The sequence below is a fragment of the Vombatus ursinus genome, unplaced genomic scaffold (assembly GCF_900497805.2).
Source record: "Vombatus ursinus unplaced genomic scaffold, bare-nosed wombat genome assembly UNPS02000582.1, whole genome shotgun sequence".
Lineage (NCBI taxonomy): Eukaryota > Metazoa > Chordata > Mammalia > Diprotodontia > Vombatidae > Vombatus > Vombatus ursinus.
This window is the reverse complement of record NW_020940360.1, coordinates 12,966,856-12,991,382: the sequence shown is the minus strand read 5'-3', so window position 1 is coordinate 12,991,382 and position 24,527 is coordinate 12,966,856. Positions and strand designations below refer to the sequence as shown.

At 39.8% G+C, this 24,527-nt stretch overlaps 1 protein-coding gene across 5 annotated transcripts in view; it reads right to left on the bottom strand.

Annotated features, from left to right (window-relative positions):
• The window catches only part of ANKRD6 (ankyrin repeat domain 6), a 278,033-nt gene that overhangs the window by 5,709 nt on the left and 247,797 nt on the right, over nucleotides 1–24,527 (bottom strand). For 2 of the 5 annotated variants that reach the window (XM_027856743.1, XM_027856749.1), the window contains 9 exons: nucleotides 21,756–21,854; nucleotides 19,843–19,941; nucleotides 17,184–17,282; nucleotides 14,521–14,598; nucleotides 7,276–7,380; nucleotides 5,135–5,269; nucleotides 4,352–4,537; nucleotides 3,073–3,225; nucleotides 2,077–2,190 (listed from right to left, as the gene is read on the bottom strand). In XM_027856743.1, the coding sequence (XP_027712544.1) occupies nucleotides 2,077–2,190; nucleotides 3,073–3,225; nucleotides 4,352–4,537; nucleotides 5,135–5,269; nucleotides 7,276–7,380; nucleotides 14,521–14,598; nucleotides 17,184–17,282; nucleotides 19,843–19,941; nucleotides 21,756–21,854 (1,068 nt within the window). The remainder of the gene's footprint in view (nucleotides 1–2,076; nucleotides 2,191–3,072; nucleotides 3,226–4,351; nucleotides 4,538–5,134; nucleotides 5,270–7,275; nucleotides 7,381–14,520; nucleotides 14,599–17,183; nucleotides 17,283–19,842; nucleotides 19,942–21,755; nucleotides 21,855–24,527) is intronic. The other 3 variants (XM_027856760.1, XM_027856769.1, XM_027856752.1) reach the window with 2 other exon arrangements.

The window sequence follows — 24,527 nt, the reverse complement described above, 5'->3', positions numbered from 1 at the left end:
TTGTCTAAAGATATGTAGTATAAAACAATACAAATCTTCCAAAGTCTTTTCAAGTTTCCTATGGCACCCCTACCCCCAGCACTCTTAGCTGAAGTCCTTGCCTCATGGTTCATTGAAAAAATTGAAGCCATTCACTGAGAGCTCTCTTTACTTCCCTTCTAATTTCACATCCCTCAGATGTTTTCCTCCACTATCTCTTTCACCCATTTCACATGTAGCGATAGCCCTTCTCCTTGCCAACCTGTAAGTCTTATTTCATCCCAACTTTTGCAGCAAACTGACTCCTTCTGCTGTCTCAACTGTCATTTATCTTCCACATCTCCCTGTCTATTAGCTGCTTCTTTACTGCTGATCAACATGTCCATGTCTACCTCACCATTAAACAACTCTCACTTGATCCCACCAGTTTATGTTTCCACCCTTTTGTGGTTAAACCCTTTGGGAAAGCTATCTATAGTTAATCATTCCAATTCCTCACCCTCTTTTAAACCCACTGCAGTCTGGATTCTGACTTCATTCCACTGAAACTACTCTCTCTGAAGTCACTAGTGATCTCTTAATTGTGTAATTACTGGCCTTTTCTAAATTCTCATTTTACTTGACCTCTGTGCAAATCTTTACATTTTCTATCATCCTTTTCTCTGGATACCTGCTGCTCCCTAGGTTTTCTGCTACTGTTCTCTCCTGGTTCTCCTCTCTACTTATCTGACCACTTCTTCTCAGTCTCCTTTGCTGGATATTTCTCTAGGTCATACCACTAACTGTGAGTATCCTTCACAGTTCTGTCCTGGATTCTCTTCTAGTGTCCCCTCTTTGGTGATTTTCAATGATCATCTCTATGCAGATGATTCTCAGATCTGATTATCCAGCCCTAACCTTTCTCCTGAGCTCTAATCTCATAAATCCAAATGTCTATTGGGTATCCTGAACTGGATTCCCAAAGACATCTTACTCAACATGTCCAAAACAGAACTCATCATCTTGCCTCACAAATCCTCCCTTCTTCTATATTTTTCTAATTACTGTCAAGGACACAACCATCCTCCAGCAACCCAGACATACAACCTTGGCATCATCGTTGACTCCTCATTCCATCCAATCCATTGTTAAGATTTATTGTGTCTACCTTCACAACATCTCCATATGTGTCTGCCATCTTGGTCTAGGCCTTCCTCATTTCAAAAGTCTTCTTGTTGGTCTCCTTACCTTGAGTCTCTCCCCATTCCATCTTCCGCTCACCTGTTCACCTCAAGTGATCTTCCTAAAAAGTAGGTCTGAACATAGCAGACCTTTCTTATTAAACTCCAGTGACACCCTATTACCTCCATTATGGATACAAAATCATGTTTGGCTCTTAAAGCCCTTCACAACCCAGTCCCTTCTTACTTTTCTAATCTTCTTATATTTTACCCCCTTCCACATACTCTATGATCCAGCAAGGCTGGTTATTTTGCTGTTCCTTGTACATAGCATTTCATCTTCTGACACTGTACCTTTTCACTCCAGGACCCCCATACTCTTCCTCCTTACCTCTGCCTCCTGGCCTCCTTCAAAACTCAGTTCAGTTCCTACATTCAGCAAGCAGCCATTCCTGGTCCCCTCCTCCCTTGCCCTAGTGCCTTCCCTCAGAGATTACGTCTCCTTTATACTTTTATACGTAGTTTCATACATAGTTGTTTGTATGTTGTTTCTCCTACCAAAATGGAACCATATTATGGCACGGACCATATTTTTGTCTTTCTTTGCATTCTCAATATTTAGCCAGTGCCTCGTACTTGGTAAGTACTTAAAAATAAATCCTTGCTGACTGACCAAAGCAAAACTTCTAGCTGCTTTCAATTATGAGCTGTACTTTAAAGTAGAAATAATACCTGCAATGTCTGAGGAAAGCTCAGCGCCCGCATTAAGCAAAAAGTAGAATGATGTTAAATTCACTTCAGGATTGCAGAGATCAAATGCTATGTAATACAATAATCTTTAGGGGTTTCAGACCCTTAGCCTGATGTATGGTAGATCTACAAAAGTGTCAACAGGTATGTCTTTGAGTCAAAAAAAGATCAATGCTTTGGTGTTTACCTGTCGTTTCTCTCCCTCATGCTTCTCCAGCTCAGTATGTTGCTGCAGACGGTTCAGACACTCCGATCTCTCTGCTGATAGCCGCTCAGCCATCAACTTATCCAGAACTCGTAGCTAGGATTCGATGCAAAAAAGAGTCCATCAGTAAAGTTATGTGATATGAAGCATACATGCAGATAGACACCATCCCCCATACCCACAAAGACTAAAACCAATCAGAGCAGACCTAATAACAATCAGATGGGGCGGGGGTTTAAAAATGAAGTCAGCATACCCTGCCCACTTTGTTTTAGTTTATTTTTGTTTTGTTTTCATGGTACTCACAAGGCAAGAGAATGTCTGGGTGTGTTTACTACTGGCAGATGCTTATGTCTGTGTATAAATATTATAATGTGACATATTATAATATAATACTATATAGAAAATTTTAACCCTGGTCTCCTAGCTCCAAGTCGTGTTCTTTTTCACAACACTCTCAGGAATGCTTAACAATGAACTTTAGTCCTCCAGGAGGGATACTAACATTCCATAAGCTGAGAGGCTCAGGGACTTAATAAACACTTATTGATTGAATGAGTGATAAAGAATAAAGTAGATTCTCTTGGATGGAGAACAGATATTACAAGTCCAAGAAAAAGAGAGTTTTTTTTTTTGGCTAGGCAATGGGGTTAAGTGACTTGGCCAGAGTCACTCACACAGCTAGTAAGTGTTATGTGTCTTGAGGCTGGACTCAAACTCAGGTCCTCCTGACTGGTGCTCTATCCATTGCCACCTAGTTGCCCCAAAAAGAGATCTTTAAAAAAATACCATTTTCTAAAATTCCAATTCACACAGCATATCATTTTCCTTACAAGAGTTGTTCACAAAGATGAAGTTTCTCCTTGGAGTGTTTGCAGAGGAAAAAAAAAACCAAAACTGGATCCTTAGGTCCCGCCTAGATTTTGCTTTTTTATTAGAAGTCCTTGTCAGTATTATCGACCTGATTCATTTCCTTACTTGATGTTGGGTCTTAGTCTCCATCTGCCCCAGTTTTGTATTCATCTTATCCTGCACAGTTCCAAACTCTGCCTTTATCTCCTCAACGGTTGCCTCCAGCTGATTCTCCAGTTTATTAATCAATGGTTCACAACGACATCCATTTATTGGTGCCTGGGGGAAAAAAATTAAAGTCTTGATTAATCAGGAATATTAGCAGAAAAATCATTAACATAGATCCAATTAGCAAAACTTTATTTCTTCTTTGGTAACAACTAAAAATGCTCTGAGCTGATGGGTTCCATCTCAAAGGCCCGACAAGTTCAAATTCTGTAGCTAAGGCTAAAATGTAAGGGTCATATGTAGTTCCCTTTTATTCTGAGAGCTCAGCATTTGGGATATACATATACAAGTGCCTCTCTAGGCATGAATGTACATGAAATCACTGTATTTTTTCATACATATGTATGTTGTTCAGGCAATTTAATTCATCAAAAGTATCTATAGTACCTTTTACTTTTTTCAATATCAACTTTAAAGGCAGCTAACAAAAAAAAAGACTTTACTATCAATATAGTATTTACTGACTTACAAGGCACATTAAGTATTTTTGTTGTTACTATTCTCCCTTGTGATGATAACAAAAATTAAGTTCTTTAAGGTTTGCAAAATACCCTACGGTTATTATCTCACTGGATCTTTACAACCACCCTGTAGGGCCCATAGGTATGATTATCCTCATTTTATAGATGAGGAAACTGAGGCTCAGAAAATATAAAGGATTTACCCATTGCCACCCAGATAGTAAATCTTAGATGTAGGATTCAAATCCAGGTCCCTCTTGATTCTAAGCCTGGGGTTCTTCTCACTCCACCATGTTGGTTCCCTTTCTACTCTCTCTGTCACTGCTTGGGAGCCTCACCAGCTCTAGCAATTAAACAGTGTGTTCATTCCATGCTAGCCTTGGAGTGCTCATTTTAGCACAATCTGGTGCCTTTATAACCATGACAATGCCATTTCTATAGTATTTTAAGGTTTGCCAAGTGCATTACATACATTTAACTCACTTGATCCTCATAACAACCCTACATTTACTTTGGTGTAAAACGATTATAAATCAGTGACCTCTGACAAACAGAAGATTGACTAACACTGTAGTGAAGCCTCCTTCAGAGATATCTTACAATTCCATTATATGGCAAAATTAGTTCCTCCTCACCACCCCTCCAGCTCCCACCCCCAATTTCATTTTACATAGACAGCCCTGTTGTAATTGTCTTCAATTAATGACTTAAGTCACCTGCATAACTTTTCCATCCTTTCCACGGTACAATGTATACAGCTGGTATGCTCTGAACTCATGAGGAGGGGGCGGAGATGAGCAACGATGCTTATTCCTTTTTTTGGGGTGATTATGTGAATTCTTCTGGTGCCCAGGAATAGGCTGCTGGTCTGCTGGTGAGGTGGGGTCAGAAAATGCAGATACCTAAAAGAGAGAGTGAGATGGTACCTCTCTGAATTACCATTATCACTCAAAAATAGATTAGTGATAGCAAGGCCAATATTTATCTGATAAGGGCAATAGACCTCAGGTTTATTATCATTTAAAAATATTTTGATTTGATAACTGTATTGCAATATAGTTGGTTTCTTTTGTAATTCTACGTATTTTTATGCACTTAAAACATTATTCTGAGAAGGGGTCAACAGGCTTCACTAGACTGTAAAAGGGGGTCCAAAACACAAAAAAGTAGCTAAAGGCATACTTTGTACACTTTTTTTTGATAAAGGAACTACACCACTTCGCTTCAAAGTTTGGTCTTCAGATTTACCACCCCTCCCAGACTAATAAGCGTGCAGCATTCTCCACCAAACACCGTGTCTCCAAAGAACTATGTTGGCTACAGGCATAGCTTGTATGTATAGAGGGCCAGATTTGATTTCTGTACTCTCATTGCACACCATTGTTGGCAAGGGACCTGGGTCTTCTATTCAACGTGGAATAATATTCCCAGACATATGCCTAACCACTTGTGTCTCAGCTCCTTTCCTTAGAGGGAGCTGTTTTCAAATCCATCACTACCTTTTGTTTCAACTTTTTCTTTCGGTTATTCTTTGCTGGGGGCTCTGGAGATGCTGAGTAGAATTCTTCTTTGGCTTCTCCTTTCTTCTGAGTGGCTTGTTCACTGCTGGGAGTGTCTGCTGCTGAGACGCTTCCCTATAAGAAATAGAGGGAGAAAGAAACATATAAAAGGTCCTTTTAGGGTCCCTGATTTTATAGATGAGAAATGAGGGGAGCCAGAGGAGGTGGAATTATTGGCCCAGGTCATAAAATTAGTAAGTGACAGAGTGGATTCAAATCCAGGGCTCTATACTGTAACACAATGACTTCCTGTAGGGTTCAATTTTGTTTAAAAAAGAAAACCGATGTGCTGTCTGTTTCTGAACCTATCAGAATCCCAGACAGTGATGATACCTCTAGCAACAGCTGGGTTCTTATATATATTCATGAACTTGATTTTTAAAAAAAAATTTTGATAACTATATTTCAATATGATTAGTTTCCTTTGTAATCTTACATATTTTATTTTGTACATATAAAAATATCATTTTGAGAAAGGATCCATAGGCTTCTATAGAGTGACAAAGGGGATCCATGACCAAAAAAATGGGATACCTGAAAGGGAGAACAACGTTAGGGCCTTGTAGATGGGACATTTGCTCCTTCTGTTTGGCCTGATTTTAACAGAACAAACCAATACTCTGAATGTTCTTTTTATTTTTAGGTATTAAGAAAAGTGACATTCTTAGTCCTGTTCTCCCCCCACCTTTTAAAAAGCTTTACTGATGTGTTTTGTTTTTACATTACATTTATTTACAGATTATTCATACTTCATGAAAGGTCTCTTGTAACACAGTAAAATGATTAAGTAACACTAATAATGCAGCAGTGACTTCATTTGACTGTATGCAACATTCCACATCTGCATAGTATTCTCCAACATTTCTCTATTAAAAATAAATAGAAATCTATTTTCTCTAGCTCCTACCTCCCAAACTATTGAGGGAAAAATCAAATAAAATTTCTTGTAAGAAATATATAGAGTCAAGCAAGACAATTTTTTCTCAATGCTTTTCTAGAGCTGTGGAGATCTAAGACATCTCAAACAATATTCTAACATTTTGGCACTGTAGTAGGATATGGACTTTTCCCTTTCAACCATCATCCAACCAATTACACTCAGGGTTTTATTCAGACAGCCCATAGTTGGATGATGGAAGCCAAGAGTCTTAATAGCAAATATAGACAAGGCCCCCAGTCTATGTGGGACCGTTTAGAAATTATTTAGAGACATACTAAATCATGCCCCTTTTCTTTTTCTCCATAAACAACATTAACAGCTACCTAGCAAATGGTGTTGTCTCATGTGAACACAGCAGGTCCAGGACTTTTTTTTTTTGCTTTTTGGTGAGGTAAATCAGGGTTAAGGGACTTGCCCAGGGTCACATGGCTAGTAAGTGTCAAGTGCCTGAGGTCACATTTGAACTCAGGTCTTCCTGACTCCAAGGCCAGAGCTCTATCCACTGTGCCACCACCTAGCTGCCCCTAGGTCCAGGACTTTTAAGTAGTCCTTCTGAATACAAGTACTTCACTGAAAATAGTCGAAATGACATCCTCTGTCTAATTCTGGACTTATCAAATTTATAGGGCATCTCTAAATCCTGGGACCAAAGCTATATGGCCTCGAAATTTGTAAATAAAATAAAACATGAATCATTTACAAATAAAATATGAATCAGTTATAAATGAAATTTTAAAACCTTGCTTATAAATTAATTGAAACTTCTACAAGTTTCATACTGGAAATCAAAGGAGAAGGTTTTCAAAATGACAGAAGCAAGTGATTATTGATAAAATTTTAAGTGTTGGAAGGCCTGGCCCTTGTATCCCAGACTCCTTTGGATATCCATCTTGCCTATGTCAAGGGAAGGAGAAAAAAAAAAACCCTCATTTTCCTATTAATACTTGTGATCGTGAAAGGAACAAAACAAGAAGCTACAACGTTCAAAGGGTTGGGGATCATGATTTGAAACTTTAGTGTAGAAAGAAAATGAAGTCTAAAGAAAGGAGGAAGACTCTGGCTATCGTCTGAACAAGAGGTGAAAAGAAGGGAAAGGCTGCCAGAGGCCCATCATGGCGGCTGACCAGGACCTGTCACACACCTTGCTCTGGGCCACCTCATCTCGTGGCACAGACTGAGCTCTCCTCTCCTCCTTGAGCCTCTCTCTCTTTTTTCGTAGGCTTCTCCCACGACTGAAGCGCAAGACCTGAGGTGAGGCAAACATACTGCTATCAGAACTAATGGCTCCTGATTGGGGGTGGGGCAGTGGAAGAGGGGATAGCAATAGGTGCTCTGAGGTTGAAAAATGTGGGTAGGACCATGTTGTTTCTTCCCCGACGGTGTTTACAATTGAATGAAACAGTTGTAATATTTAACATTAAAAAGAGCTAACATTTATATAAAGCTTTAAAGTTTGCAGAGAATTTTACATGTTATCTCATTTGATCCCCCCCACAGCCTTGCGAAGGAGGGGCTATTATTATTCCCATTTTATGGATAAGGAAACTGAGGCTCAGGAAGGTTAAGCAATTTGTCCAGGGTCACCTAACTAGTAAGCATCTGAAGCAGGATTTGAATTCAGGTCTTCCTGATTTCATGTCCACCACACTCATCCATCATGTCATCTACCTGCCTAACAAAGACAAATGGAGTAAGAAGTGCATGTAACTAATACAGACATATGATACTGCTGGAATTGACAGATGCTTATTGTCTATGTGATAATTAGGGAAAGCTGACTAGTGAAATCAACTTCAAGCTGGGCCCTAAGAAAGTAAAGTAACTACACACAATCCATATTTTTTCCACCCAATCAAAATCCTGGTAGCTGCTGTCTATAGACCTCCAGGTCACTCCCCTTCATTCCTCATCAAGGTTAGCACCTGGCTCACATTTTTTCTCACCTCCTCAACTCTTGCTCTTTTCTAGGGGACTTCAACATACACACTGACTATCCCTCCGATACCCTAAACACTCAGTTCCTCAACTGTACTCACTTCCCATGACCTAACTACTCCACTTCACCTCAACTACACACAAAGATGGTCACACCCTTGATCTCGTCATCACCCACAAATGTAACACTCCTCCACATTCAAGAATTCCTCATTCCCTTTAAAATCTACTGGCTCCTCACCTCTCCCCCTGCCTTCCCTTACCAAATCCTCCTCTTCATCCTCACTGTGACCTCCAATCTCATGACCCATCAGTTCTCTCCCAGGCCATCTCCCTTGCATTAACCACCCTCTCCTCTCTTCCCATCCTGACTCCTTGGTTAACCAGTTCAACTCCATTCTGTCTTCCTCTCTTGAGTCCCCTTTTCCTATTTCCAACTGTGTCCTACCAAGTCTCAGCCTTAGATCACTCCTATCATCCTCTTCCTTCACTCCTATATATGTGCTGCTAAACACAGGTGGAGAAAATCATGCAGCCTTTCTGACTGTTCGCTACAAATTTATATTATACAACCTCAACTTGGCTCCCATTGCTGCCAGGTAATCCTTTTGCACATCCCTTACAATAATTAATTGTCCCATTCTCCACAACAGCTCTTCCAAACCTTTTCATCCCACCTCAAATCTTCCATGGTCTCCCTATCCTCTAAGCTGAGAACCTTACCTCCTATTTTACAGAAAAAAAATTAAGGTCATTCACCATGAACTCCCTCTTCTCCCCTCTTCCTTATCTCATATAATTCAGATGCCTTCTGCCACTATCTCCTTAATCCATCTCACATGAAGAGGTGGTTTTACTCCTTACCAAGGTAAAATCTTCTACCTGCACAAGTGATCCAATTCTAGCCTATCTCCTCCAAGAGACTGCCCCTTCTATCATTCCCACGCTATCACTTTTCTTTACTTTTTCCTTGTCTACTGGCTCCTTCTCTCCTGCCTTCAAACATGTCTATGTCTCTCACTTGACCCTTCCATCACTGCTGTAATCCTTTATCTATTCTGCCTTATCTGGCTAACTCTTGAGAAGGCCATTTGCAATAGGTGCCTTCATTTCCTCTCCTCTCTCTTCTTAACTCCTTACAACCCAGCTTCCGACCTCATCATTCCACCAAAACTACTCTCTCTAAAGTTACCAATGTTCTTTTAATTGCCAAATCCAACGGCCTTTTCTCAATCCTCATTCTTCTTGACCTCTCAGTAGCATTTGACACTGTTGATCACCTTCTTCTGCTTGACTCTCTCTTCCCTCTGGGTTTTCAGGACACCGCCCTTTCCTCCTATCTATAAAACAACCACCCTTCTCCACTTTTCTCCTCCTACCTATCTGACAGTTCCTTCTTAGTCTTCTTTGCAGGATCTTCATTCAGGCCATAGACGCCCCAAAGGACTCTGTCCTGCGTCCTATTCTCTTCTCCTATCCTACTTCACTTGGTGATCTCATCAGCTCCCATGGATCTAATTATTACCACTATGTGTAGATGACTCTTAAATCTGCCTAACCCCTCCAAAACGACCACCAGTCTCACATTTCCAACTGCTTTTCAGACATCTCAAATTGGATATCTAGTAGATATCTTAAACTCAGCATGTCCAAAACTGAACTCATTATCTTTTTTTTTTATCTCCACATTAGTCATGTTATGAAAGAAGAATCAGAACAAAAGGGAAAAACCAAGAGAAAACACAAAAAACAACAAAAAAAGAAAAAATAGTATGCTTTGATCTGCACTCAGACTCCATAGTTCTTTCTCTGGGTGTGGATAGCACTTTCCATCATGAGTCTTTTGGAATTGTCTTAGATCCTTGTATTGCTGAGAAGAGCCAAGTCTATGAAAGTTGGTCATTGCACAATGTCGCTGCTACCATGTACAGTGTTTTCCTGGTTCTGCTCACTTCACTCAGCATCAGTTCATGCAAATGGACTCATTATCTTCCCCCCAAATCCTTCTCTTGCTTGAAATCCCTATCACTGTTGAGGGCAGTCACCAAGGTCCTGGCTGGTACTACCTGCCTGTAGCTTCCACAGTGGTACCACTTTCTCTTTCACCTGGCAGAAGGAGACATGGTTTTCCTTATTATTATTATTTTTTTGGCAAGGAAGTAATGAAGATTTCTTAAAACTAAAGAACATTTTGAGAGTAATCCTCTCAGACCCTCAGTCTCACAACCTAGGTGTCATTCTCACCTTCTCCCTATCTCTTAACCCCCAAACCCAATATGTTGTCAATGCAATTTCACCGTTGAAACATCTCTCAAACGTGTCTCCTTATCTCTTCTGGTACTACCATCATCCTGGTGCAGGACCTCATTAACTCAATCTTGGACCATTGCAATAGCTTGCTAGTGGGTCTTCCTGTCTCAAGTCTCTCTCCACTCCAATCTATCCTCCATTCAGCTGCCAAAGTCATTTTCCTAAAGTGCAGGTCCAACCATGTCACTCCCCTACTCAAACTCCAGTGGCTCTTTATCACCCTGAGGATCAAATACAAAGTCCTTTGTTTGGTATTCAAAGCTCCTTCACCTTTCCAACTTTCTCACATACTACTGCCTGAGACATACTCTTCCATCCAGTGACAATGGCTTCCTGGCTGTTCCACAAAGAAGACACTCCCATCCCTTGGCTTCAGGCCTTTTCTCCAGCTGTCCTCCATGCCTGGAAAGCTCTACCACTTCATCTCTGCCTCTTGCCTTCTCTGGCTTCCTTCAAATCCCAACTAAAATTTCGTGCTTTTTTTCTTTTCCTTTTTTGGGGGGAAGAGTGGGGGGGGGAAGGCAATTGGGGTTAACTGACTTACCCAGGGTCACACAGCTGGTAAGTGTCAAATGTCTGAGGTTGGATTTGAACTCAGGTCCTCCTGGCTCCAAAGCCAGAGCTCTAACCACTGTGCCACCTAGCTGCCCCTAAAATCTCATCTTATATGGGAAGCCTTTCTGAACCCTCTTTTTTTTTTTTTAAGTGGAAGCACCTACTGTAGACAGCCTTTTTGAGGAGTTTGGCTACAAAGGACAGAAGAGATATAAAATGATAGCAGAGATGGGAGAATCAAGTGAGGGTTTTTTTCAGGAGGAGACACGAGCATATTTGTTGTTATTCAGTCGTTTCACGACCCCATTTGGGGTTTTCTTGGCAAAGATACTAGAGTGGTTTGCCATTTCCTCCTCCAGTTTATTTTACAGATGAGGAAACTGAGGCAAACAGGGTTAAGTGACTTGCTCAAGGTCACACAGCTAGTAAGTATCTGAGAATGGATTTTAACTCAGGTCTTCCTGCCTCCGGGGCCTGTGCTCTATTCACTGTTCCATCTAGTGGCTGTTTTATAAATACTAGTATTAAAGGAATAAGATGTAAGTGATAACTAAGAAAAAGAATGATACTTTAAACTTTCTTAACATCAGACTATCCTTTTCCATCACTTATAAAAATGAAAGTGATGTATCCAAGGTAATATAAAGGATTTCCCCTGTATAACAACCTAATACAAAAGTACTAAAAATACTTGCCTTCATGTGATCTGTTATTCAAATGAACCATATCCTTTGTTTGCTGCTGTGATAATCATTTATTAGGTACCTACTCTGTGCAAACTATTCATCTTACAAGGTATTTGTAGAGTAGAATTTCGTTTGGCTGGGAAGGCAAGTTTACAGTAAGAAAATGACTTGTTTTCTTAGCCCATGCGTTATTGAGTGACTCCAATCAGATCATGAGTCAAGAGTTCCCTTGAAGAGTACCTTCTGAAGTATTTTTCTGCATCATGTCAATCAAAATTGACAAGTGACTTTTAGGCAAGTAAATAAAGGTCCTCCAAGATAAAAATAATCATCGGAAAGATTAACTCCTTCTAACATGTGTCTAGATGGTGGAAATAACTTTGCATAGGCTGCAGATTCTCTCTGTATGGTAATGCCCACTAAATGAAATGTCATCAATCTTTTCTGGTCTCTAAGAATCAGGAAATAGTGAGCATGGGAGTTAAGAAAGAAGCATCCTTATGTTGACGGTTCAACAGATGCTGGAGATCTGAGAGATCATCCATTTGAACACCCATCAATTTACAGATGAGGCAAGAGACCTTAGGTTACATGCCCAAGGTTAGAAAACCTGGACAAGGCCCTTGATCTTCTGACTCCCAGAATTCAATACCTTCTTTATTACCCCTTGATTCATTACACCTTCATTATGCCTAGAACTTCTTTTCAACATGTGACAGACTAGAAGAAGGCCTTGTTGGATAATGCAAACAATAAAATTATTGTTTCCAAACTTAAATCACTAGGGGAGAATGTCAAAAATTCTTTTATATCTACTCAAAAGCTCTTTCATTTAGAAATGAAGGCAATGCTTAGAAATTATAATGATATGCAAAAATGAATTGTTCTTTACTCTTATTCATTATCTTGCACACTATTAACTAAGGGGCACAGGGACCCTTGACTTGGGCTATTTTTCATTAAGTAGCAGAGGGAGAACATGTGGAGAAAGAGTTTGTGCTAAATTTTACTCACACAGTTTCTGTTAACCAATGGATCCTCTAAGGTCCTGAGTACTGATTGCAATAATATGGCCACACTTGGGCTATTGCAGAAAAACGAAGGTCTCGGGGCAAAATGAGCCTGGGAATTCTATATGGAAAATGGAGGTGGGTGCAAGATAAGACATTGTCATTGAGTAGATGTGAAGAATTATTCACTGAAATACCAGCTTACAACCTTGATCTCATAGCACTTTATACTCTTCTTGCTTCTTTCTCATAATCTCATTTGTATGACATTTGGGGGCATATTTAATCATGTCTACTAGATAGTAAATAGGGTCACAGAGTAAGGCAGCTAAGTAGCACAGTGGATAGAGTGCAGGCTTTGGGGTTAGGAAGACTTGAATCTAAATCCTGCCCTAGACACTTTCTAGCTGTCTGACCCTGAATTACTTAACTTTTCTCATAACCTTAATAGTTTTCTCATTCACAAAATGGGGATAATATCTCCTACCTAACAGGGTTGTTGTGAGGCTCAAATGAGTTAACATATATAAAGTACATTGCAAACTTTAAAACACTACATAAATACTAGTTATTATTATTACTATTATCATTATTATGAGTATAGACTTTTTTAACCTCATAGGTGCACTCACACAGTAGGTTCTTAACCTATGTTTGCTGAAGATACAAATGTACAAATGAATGAATAAATATCTCACATTTGTTCAGACTTTTTTACTTTTCAAAGTTCATTCACATCTATTTCCAATTTCCCACAACAAGGAAACCACTCTCCTACAAGACTTCAAAAGGTATGTTCCTATTAACAGTTCCCTTACAGTGTTATTAAAAGGTAGCAGCCTGGTAGCTCTTGCATCTACAGAGGCCCTCACCTATTTCTTAATCCCAGGGGTGCTATCAGTAAGAATCATCTCATTTCTGTAATTAAAATTCCTGAATGAAAAGTATGAAAATCTTTGTGACTTACTAAAGTCGCTAGTTTACTGATCAGCATCAGTTATATTTCTATGAAATGAAAATTAATAACTGAGTTCATAGGCAATATTTCTATATTTATCATGGCATAGGATTCTGATGCAAACAAATGTAGTTTTTTTTAAAAATTTTCTTCAGTTCCATTATACATCTCTCTCTCTCTCTCATGTTTGGAATCAGTGTAGCACAGTCTTCTTTCAGCATGAGCCACAATACTATATAGAAATTCTTTTGATTTTCATAGGTTCTTTTTCTATCCTGCTACTTTACTGAAACTATTGTCTCAATTAAAAAATACCCAGAATCAGCAAAGAAATGAAGTAGACTATCACATCATCAGCAAATAGGGATTTTTTTTTATTGCTTTTTGGTGAGGCAGTGGAGGTTAAGTGACTTGCCCAGGGTCACACAGCTAGTAAGTGTCAAGTATCTGAAGCCAAATTTGAACTCAGGTCCTCCTGACTCCAAGGCCAGAGCTCTATCTACTGCGCCACCTAGCTGTCCCCCAAATAGGGATCATTTTGGCCCCTTCTGTCTGTGTTATGACTTAAATTTCTTTCTCGTGTCCTTTTGCTATTGCGAGCAATTCTGTGACTATGTTTAACAAAATTGTAGAAAGAGGGCATACTTATTTTATTCCTGTATTTATTGAGAAAGCTTCAAATATTTCCTTATTTCCTAATGTGCTAGAGTGTGGTTTTTAGATATGTCATTTGCATCATGTTGAGAAAAGGCCCTTTAATGCCTGAGTTTTACAGGACTTTTAGTATAAAAGCAGCAGTATACTTTGTCAAAACCTTTTCTGCATCCAGTCATTAACCAGAATACAATAGGCAACCTGAGAACTGCCAGACAGAAGTACTATAACAGAGACCAATAAAACTAGTTACTAATAAAAAATGGATTAAAACCTACTTGTGGCGCTTTGGTGAGGAGAAGAGCAACCTCAGGATTATTGTGGTGCCGGGCTGTCTCTAGTGGAGTCTGACCAGCCTAAAGGAAGGAATAACAGAGAGGTAAGGGTTTATGGAACCAATTATGTAAAAATACAACAGTTTATCCAAAAGTTGGCATAACGGATAATAAGCATACAGGTAGGTCCTTGGTGGTAGACATCCACTTACCAAATTTTTAATAACTCAACCTTCAGAGTGATGATGGAAATATACAAAAAAGCTTATAGATTCAATAAAATTTGGTGGAGTTTTTTGATGTCTGTGAAAAGTCATAAACCATGGTGAATTCTTTTTAAAGTAGTCTAAAATATTTTGCTATAGGACAACATCTAATTCATTTCCCCCCTTTCTATTCCACACTGCCACCACCTAGGTCAGGCTCTTATTATCTTTTGTCTGGAATATTGCAACACTTCCTATCTAGTCTTCCTGTCTCCAGTCTCTCCAACCTCTAATATTTCAGATGTACTTTCTGATCATGACCTTTACTAAAAAACTTACAGTGGTTCCCCACAAATAAAGTTCAAGCTCTTCAGCCTGGCAATGAGGGCTTTTTATGATACAGCCCCCATTTTACCTTTTCAGTTGTAATTCACACTGTTCAACTTTGTACTCCTGTACTCCAGCCAGAGAGCATGACTCTTAGATCCCTGAAAACACTTTTAGCATTATTATTAGCTTTAAATTATTTATTATTTAAATGATCAGTTATTAGTTTTATTGCTTCTTCAGCGTTTCTTATGCTATTTCTTGGCTCCCTTCATTAGAATGTGATCTTGTTGTGAGAGTGACTGCCTAATTTTTCTACTTTTATCTCCAGTACTTATTATAGTACATAATAAATACTTCATAAATGCCCTTTCATTCTTCATTCATTCATTCATTCATTCATTCTCTCTCCCTAGGACGTCCTCTCCCATTTTAATAAGACAAGGCAGTACCTTGAAAGTACCAAATTGCTGGTACAAACAATAAGTATAATAGGAAAGAAACATCGTGGTAGACTGAAATGGTCCAAAAAGACTTTATGAAGGAGTTAGGACTTGAGCTGGGTCTTTAAAGAGGAGTAGTAGTTGCTTAAGAGGAGGCTCTTTTTGGTAGAGTAAACAAAGATGGGTTGAAAAGAGCAAAAGTGTGTTTGTGGATTGCTTGGGTTCTTTTTGGGGAAGGGAAGAAGGAGGGCCAGAAGCGATGGTGAGGCAGCCAGCCTAGCCAGAGCTGAGGGTTTCGAGTAGACAGCAATAAAAGATCAATATGCTGAGCTCAAGAGTTTTGACTTGAAAGCAGTGGGGAGCCAGTGAATATTTCTGACACAGTAAAAGTAGTATGTTGGGAAGATTAATATGTCAGGGGGTTATGAAATCAATGGAGAAGAGAAAGACTAAAAGCAGAGACCAATCAAGAGGCCAGTGCAATATCCCAAGCATAAAGGAATGGGGGTCTAAATGGGGATGGGATCAGAAAAGAAAAGAATGATGGGAGAAACAAAGGAAAAATTACCCTGATTGTTCAAGACTGAACTGGAGACGGCAAGGAAAATCTACTTCAATTTTTCTCTAGTTAACTGGGGTACACTTCTTTTTTCTTTTTTCTTTTTGGTGAGGCAATTGGAGTTAAGTGACTTGCCCAGGGTCACACAGCTAGTTAAGTGTCATGTGTCTGAGACTCGATTTGAACTCATGTCCTCCTGACTCCAAGGCTGGAGCTCTATCCACTGAGCCATCTAGCTGCCCCATGGGGTACACTTCTAAGACATTATCAGCACCATGTGATTTTTAGCATAGGCTTAGTTCCAGAGTGCTACAGGCATAGCTAGTAGCCGGAGCAAGACATCCAACCTCATTTCCTTGCCCTCCCATCACCCCCAGCTTCCCTGTTACTCTTTTCTTCTTCTAACCCAACTGAACTCAACCTTGCTCCAACTCAGACAATGAGTTGGAACTGAGTGAGGAAGAATAGACATTATAGCTCATGGTATAAAGAAAGGGGGTAGCCAAGGCTAGAAAGGATAGGAATACAAACTCTAGAGAAGGAAGGCAAGGGGTTTAAGGTTCATCCCTCGTTTTGAAATTAATTATCAAGCCATTTACCCCAGTAACAAACAAGCACAAGAGAACTGCACTCAGATTTCCTTCATTCCCAGGTTCAGTGGAACCCAGCTGAGGGCTCCAGCTCTCTGTTCATTTAGCAGAGTAGACTCTCATTTACTGAACCCACAAGGGTTAGGGCTTATCTATCCATTTGCCTGTGCTACCAAGCACAAGAAACTCTTCCTTTCCTCTCCCCAAGGATTGCAGCTCCTGGGAACTGTGCTCACTGAGATTCTGGGAAGGAAAAGGACTTGGACTGATTTCCTTGAAGCATGTGTAGTTGTTTTTTTTGTTTGTTTGGTTTTTTTTTTTTTAGGCAATTGGGGTTAAGTGACTTGCCCAGGGTCACACAGCTAGTACACGTCAAGTGTTTGGTCTGAGGATTGGAACTCAGGTCCTCTTGCTTCAGGGCTGGTGCCCTATCCACTGCGCCATCTAGCTGCCCCGCATGTGTAGTTTTCAAAAAAGATTCCCATGTTCTTTTCAGAAGAGTGATGGAGAGAATTTCAAAAAGGATCATGGCCTCACTTACATTGTTGACAATTGTCCCATCAGCGCCTGCTTCCAGTAAAATTTTAGCCACTTTTTTGTGATTTAGTGCAGCAGCAATATGAAGAGCTGTGTCCCCAACCTGAAATTAAACAGAAAAAAACTGACCATCACAGGAACTTCTAGTACCTTTCTTACATGTCCTTTCCATCCTGAATTGAGCTGTATCTCTCCAAGTTCAAATAGGGATTAATCTTGAGTTGAGGTCTGCTAAACAGAGACTTTTCTGAAAAAAAGAGTTATTTATTTCTTTGGCAGAAGACAGTTGTTCTTAATGATGGACTGAGTGAGATCAGAATATCCCCAACTTATTAATTCATAGGAAACTTTTGAGACTTTTATCTTCTTGTTAGAGCTTATCAAATTTGCCTGGGGATAATCAATTCCCTCTGGAATAAAATAGGGTTAGGGAAATTTTGAAGAAAAAAATAAATAGAAAAATTTAAGTTTATTTTCATACTAATTTTTAAAAATCTCTGCATATAAGTATTTTTGATACAAACATAATTTCATAATAGAAATAACAGAAATTTCTAACAGAATATAAGCTCCTTGAGGGCTTGCTTCTGTATTTGTATCTTCATATCTGATATATAGTAGGAACCTAATAAATGTTTGACTGACTGCTAATTCATATTTTAGAGTGGAAAATGTAGGCATAAATTTTTTTGCATAGCACCCCTGTTCACATCATTCCCATTTGGGAAACGCTAACCAGGGGTAGGGAACCTTTGGCCTCGAGGCCACATGTGGTCTCATGTGGGGAATGCATGTTCCCCACCCCCGCAGACTACGAGACTACTAACATTCTTTGAGCTGAATTCCAATGACATCTTTCCCCTGCAGAAATACTGGGATTTGAGGACAGAGTCAGCTTCAGGAAGCATGAGAAAGTTGGACTGGGTTTACTTTGTAAAAGGAGATCTCCAAAGCTTATTTATTGGGCTGAGGAAAAGTCAGTGTTGGGATAGATCAATGGGCAGGCAGACAAGAAGGTGAAGCTGTTGAGGGTCAGAGGAAGTTGCTTCTTTGGTCTTGTGAAAGGAAGATGTAGAAAGTCTATTTGAATTTCTAGATTTGGGATTAAGCCAGTAATGCTGACAAACAGGCTGCCTAAGGTGGTGGTAGTGGGAGTGAGGGTCTCAGTTGTATTATACAAACCATTCACCCCAGCACAACTTGTTTTTATATGCCTATATTAAGGCAGTCTTACTCTTAGGACCTTTCTTCACTGGACAGAGGACACTAAGAGCCAATGTGCTCTTTTAAGAAACTACTAACTAGTTCCCTACTTCCCACATAACCTTTTATCCAGGGAAATTAAAAGTATATTTATTTGTCCTATGGAGAGTTCTATTTCCACATAAACTCTACTGAAGACCAGCTAGTTTGTTGGTTAGACAATGTTGATTTAGTCGTTCCCAATTCTAGTATTCTCTCAAACAAGCAGATATTAAATTAAAAAAAAGCAGCAGAAATCAAAAGAATCTACTCTTTCCTCATAACTGGTAATATCCCCAAAGAGCCCACTTTCATTAAAAATAAAATAAATTAACTTTATATACAAAAAACTAGTCTTGCTTACACAGCTACAGCGGTCAACATATTTGAGTCGCACTATTCGGAGTTATAATTATGTAAAATATGGTCATTGGTTCCAACCCAATGGAAATAGGCAGGTGAATTAGAATAAGGCAACCACTTCAGGGAAATTCACTTCTTGAACTAATCAGGATCTAGATATAATCTCTTCCCTTTAACAAATGTTAAAAAGAAATGTGTGTTTCACTTCCATTTCTTCGTGTATGATCCAGGGAAATAATAAATAGGTAAAGTTTGGGTTTCTTTTATTTGATGAGGGGAGAACTGAAGGGGTACTGAAGATTATTCACCAGGATAATTTACTGTTGCAGGACCACCTGTTTGTCCTTTGAAATAGGGACAGCAGAAAACTATTTTCTTTGAAGTATAGTGAATCCCAAACATTCCCAGACATTTTTTATTTTTAAATTTTCACATTTATGTATCCCAGCTGAAAAATGCAAACCCATATCCCTTACAGGTTTCAAGTGATCAATAAATTTACAGGTAGCTATATAAGCTAACAAGAATCATTAATACTTCCTTGGCACACCCTAGGGACCTCACATGGGTCAACACACTGAAGCCTGACAGCTACCACAAGGACAAATAAATAAGCTTTATCTTTATAGGGCCTGAGCAGTGAAAGGACCCATAAAGCCAGTGGTAGAGACCAGCAGGTCACAAGAATCCCATTCCTTTGCTCCACGATGCCACAATTCTTTGTCAGTGGGATTTTTTCTTGAGTGTGTTTGTTTAAAAAAAAAAATCAAAACCAACAGAAACCACTGCAGTATACGCAGAATGTGTTCATTATGCAAATGTGGTGATATGCATTGAAATGATAAGAAACCACAGGCACACCCTCTCTATAAGGCTATTTAGGGAATCCAGTGCTATGGTGTTAGGCTGGAATCCATGTACCCAGGGGGCCATTTACAGTAAACTCCCAGAAGTTTCAGAGGAGGCAGCAGCAGCCTCTAGTCTAGCATAAGTCTATGTCACATCAACAAGCCTTGTACAAAGGGTGCACTGCTGTAGCATAAGATACATGCACTGACCTGGTTCTTTTCATGGACAGAACAGAAAGCACTGAGGAGAACCCTAATGATGGACAAGTGATTATAGCGAGCGGCAACGTGCAAACAGGTATCTCCTGCCTGCAAACAGAAATAAAACTCTGAGCACGTTTTAGTCAGTAAAAGAAACAGAACAAAATAAAAACAAATAAGGGGAAAGCTTGCAGCCATCATTTACCCTTGAAGAGCTTTCCACCTGCGTTATCAAGTTGACTTCTAGCTGGAGATGCAAAAGCAAAGAAAGGCTAGGAAAGATCTTGGCAGAATGGCCTTCCTTGACTAATAAAACCAAAACAAAAACCAACAGAAAAAAGCAAAACTGCAAGCGACAGCTTTTAACTGATGCTGTGCTTCCAGTCTTACCATACTTTGCTACTGTGCACTCACTGTACGGAGCAGCCTACAAAGGCAACTGGAATAAATGCTTCCATTTTTCATACAGTGGGTGTCTGCTCCCCACGGAGACTTTAGGAAGACCTAAGGCAGACTCTGCTTACTTCACATTTCAGTGGGAGGCAAGATTCCAACTTCGTCCAGCCTTTCCTATCTCTTTAGTGCTATAGGATGAGCCAAAGAAATGACAAAACGTTGCCTTGCAGATTCCCCATGGCTGGTTCACATCCATCAGGGGAGAACAGGGGCAGGCCAATGCAATGGTCAATCCAGATTTTAAAAGCATGGGTTTCTATCTAATGGAATCCAAGGGTGTGACACTGACGGCAATAATTCAAAGTGGGGATGGTGATGACCCACAGAAAGCAGTATAGTCCCAGGGCCCCACCAGAGCCCATGGTCTTGTGAATCACTTGTAAAAGAGTAGTGCACTCAGACAGCGTACAGTGAAGAGACTGCCACTCCTAAGTGAGATTATAGATACTAAACTTGACTCAAAGGATGGAGGGTAAACATGGTGGCAGACTAAATTACAGGCATAGCTTAAATCGCCAGCAGTTCCAGATGTACTCCCCCGAGTTAATGTTACAGCTCTGTTACAGGCTGAGGAGCAAGCATGTCTAACGCTGCTGGCTCCAGAATCCAGAAAGGACTGAGCAGAAAGCTCTAGGTCATGGACCAACCTGGAGAGCTCTGTGGCAAGATCTCCCTTTTGTGAAAACAAGAAGGTCATCAGCCCTCCCAAGAAGGGTTTCCTTTAGAGGGATTTGTAATAGAGCCTCCAGTCAAAGCATTCCTCTTAATCTGGCACCTTTCCAAAGGGGAAGCATACACAGAGAGGAGAGGAAGTATAGAAAAAAAATGCCCAAGGTATGTTTCAGCTGCTTTAAGCATGATGCACTACTTTGCCCACTGTGATGATATATTAAGTTCTGATGCAACTGGGAATCTGCCCCTACCTTTAGACACTCTTTAGAGCACAAATTTTTAACCTTTTTTGCATTATGGGCACTCCTCTGGCAGTCTAGTGAAGTCTATGGACCTCTTCTCAGAATAATTTTTCAATGCATAAAATAAAACACATGATATCGTAAAACAAACTAATAATATAGGAATAGTTACAAACATATTAAAAAAAATAAACTCAAGGCCTCCAGGTTAAAAGCCTTTGGTTTAGAGGATTAAAAAAAAAAGCTTCTCAGCATGTGATTTTTAATAAAGACACATTAAAAATGGTTGCTGATTTCTGGACTTGATTTCATAAAGAAATAGAGTAAGGTGGGAGAAGGGAAGGTAGAAGCTACACCTGAAATATTTTCCTACCGGCACATCTCTAAATAACTATATTGGAAATAAGGTTAACAGACCATGTTCTAGAGCAATTGTGAGAAATTATTTAACTCTTCTGTCTGGATTTTTTTTCTCCCAAGGTTTGCTTTCTTTATCTCTGCTTCCCAAGGTGAGAGAGAAGAGAATCACAGCATTTTTTTTTTTTTACCCACATTATTTTTGAGGTCAGGTCGAGATCCTCCCAGCAAAAGAACCCGGGTGCTCTGGGAATGACTGTTCTGACAAGCCAAGTGCAGAGCGGTGTTCCCTGCCTTGGGGAGAGACCGAGAAGAATTAAGGACAGCATTAGGAAACACAATTATAAAGAATTAGCAACTGCCAGGAATTGCCTGCTGTAGGACCTTAAGTTTACTTTAATAAGAAACTAAACAAAAAGGTCACATCCTCTACCAGCTGATGAGTGGCCTCATTCTAGAGCCTTGGGGACAACTGGCCATAATACAAATCGCTTCCTTGTCTACAGCTACTATCAAAACAAATAATAATATTAAGGAAGATAAAACATATTCCCTATGGAAATACAGAATTATACGTAAATCAAGTTTTTCCTTTTTTTTATTAGAGTACCTCAGGATGGTGCCCCAAAAGGATGATGAATGGACCTAAACAAGGATGCATGTTGTCCTTTCAAGTCTTTCTCAAATTTTCCATTTATTTCCATTATTTGGAAATGCTAAACTTCATTTTAAGTGCAATATTGAAAATATTCCATGAAGGATCAGCTCTAGGTGGCATGTACCTTCTCCTACTCATACATACATACATATACAGTGAGTGCTATATATAACAAACACACATATATATAACATATATATTCACACACATATGTATATATATGTGATTTGTCACTAAATAGTGTAAACCTCTCATTTTAGATTTTTTAAACAGTTTTCTACCTGTTATTTCAATGATAAAGGATAAAACCATTTCCACTGTATTTCAGTAGACCTCCCTCCTTAAAGGATCATAGATTTAGAGCTAGAAGGGACCACAGAGGTCACTGAATCTCACCCCCTCATTTTACAGATGAGGAAACTGAGGCACAGAGTCATTAAGCTTTTTCTCTAGGGTCTGACCACTAGTGTCTGAGGCAAGTTTTGAACCTAGGTCTTCCTGACTCCAAATCCAGTGTTCTATCTAACTGCAGTTCACAATTACATAGCACTTTCCAGTTACCTTTGATCCTCAAAATCACTCTGTAAGGGAGGTAGTAAACACATTATGATTCTCATATGACTAACCAGGAACCAGAGGCCCAGAGAGTTTAAGTGACTAGCCCAGCTAATAAATGGCAGAATCAGCTTTCTGACTCCAAGTTTTTTTTGGAAATTGTTGTGGAAGGCCCAGAGGCCAGTTTGATAACCTTTGCAAGAAAAACAGATAGCAGGTGAAGAGGTGTAGGTCTTGGCATGTTTGTTTATACTTTAGTTGGCTGAATTTACATACTCACTGTGCTTCTTGTTGAGATTAGAAGCTGGGTCAAGTGAGATCCTCAGAGCTGCTAAGGAACCTATTGATTGCTTTTCCCTCACTGAATTATACTCCCCTCAGGATGCAACTACCTGCAGATGATCTTAAACTCCACAGTCCCTGTGTTTTGATAGAGAGGGAACGGTTCATATGAGCTACCAATTCAGAAATTACTTTCTCCTCTCTCTCCTCTCCCGCCTCTGTTCGAGTTCAGAATGTATTATAAAAGCCCATTCTAAAGACTGGCACTCCATTCCACCAGCACCACACCTGGCTGCTCTTCCAAAACAAGGGAACTTTTCCTATGGGTTTTTTTTTTAATCCTAGGGTTTCTTTCTCATTATTAACTACCAGTACGTGCCTCAGGAGGTGCTGCAGGACAAAGAAAGGTGTTAGCTAGCTGAGGATTTACACTAATTGAGGAGCAGCCTGTACATATTTTTACACATGTCACTCATTAGTAGTAGGAGAAGAGGTGTCTCTTGGCTTGGTCAATTGAGTTCTCACCCCTAGTTAAGGGTGGAAAGAGGCATGGTGATTGACGATTAAGCAGTTCTTTTTGTAATTAAAATGCTAGCTCAGAAGATTCCTTTTGTATGCTACTTCAAACAAAACTATGCTAACAGATGTTGTTAATATAGCCAGATGAGGAACACAGTGGCCAAGAACTCAAAAAAGAGCCTTGACTCTAACCTAGCATTTTTCTTTTACTGTACTAATCAATTAGTCAACAAGTATTGATTAAAGCACTAGGTGTTGATGGTTCAAAAAAAAAATGACAATCCTTGCTCTGAGCAATATGCCCACTGATCTCCAAGTGGGAGTCAATTCTAGGGTTGCAGCCACAAAGAGAGGGTTATCTGAAACTGACTGACAGGCTGGAAAAGCCACACTTTTGGTAAAGGTTGTTGTTTTAGTCAATTAGTCATGTTTGACTCTTCATGACCTCATCTGGGATTTTCTTGGCAATACTGGAGTGATTTGCCATTTCCTTTTCCAGTTCATTTCACAGATGAGGAAACTTAAGTGACTTGCCCAGGGTCACACAGCTGATAAATGTAAAGTAAGTAAGAGTGTCTGAGGCCAAATTTGAACTTGGGTCTTTCTGACTCCAAGGCCAGCAATCTATAGCTGCCTTTTGGTTGGGGATGGGCAAAAGCATAGCAGAGCCACATCCCCTCAAGGCTTTCTGTCCCAGCCTTGGAAGAGGTGGCACTGTGGTCTCCTGGAAAGACCCTAGACTTGCTCATAATCTGCCTCTTTCACCAATTAACAGTATGGCTTTAAACAAGCCACTCAAACTTTTGGAGGCTCAGTTTTCTCACACGTCAAGTGGGGAAAATACCTGACTTACTCTCCTACCTTATAGGACAGAATGAGATCTTTTATGTGAAGCCTTGATTGACACCACATGCCTTCTCTCCCCTCCGATTGGAGGGCTAGAGAGTGGCGTA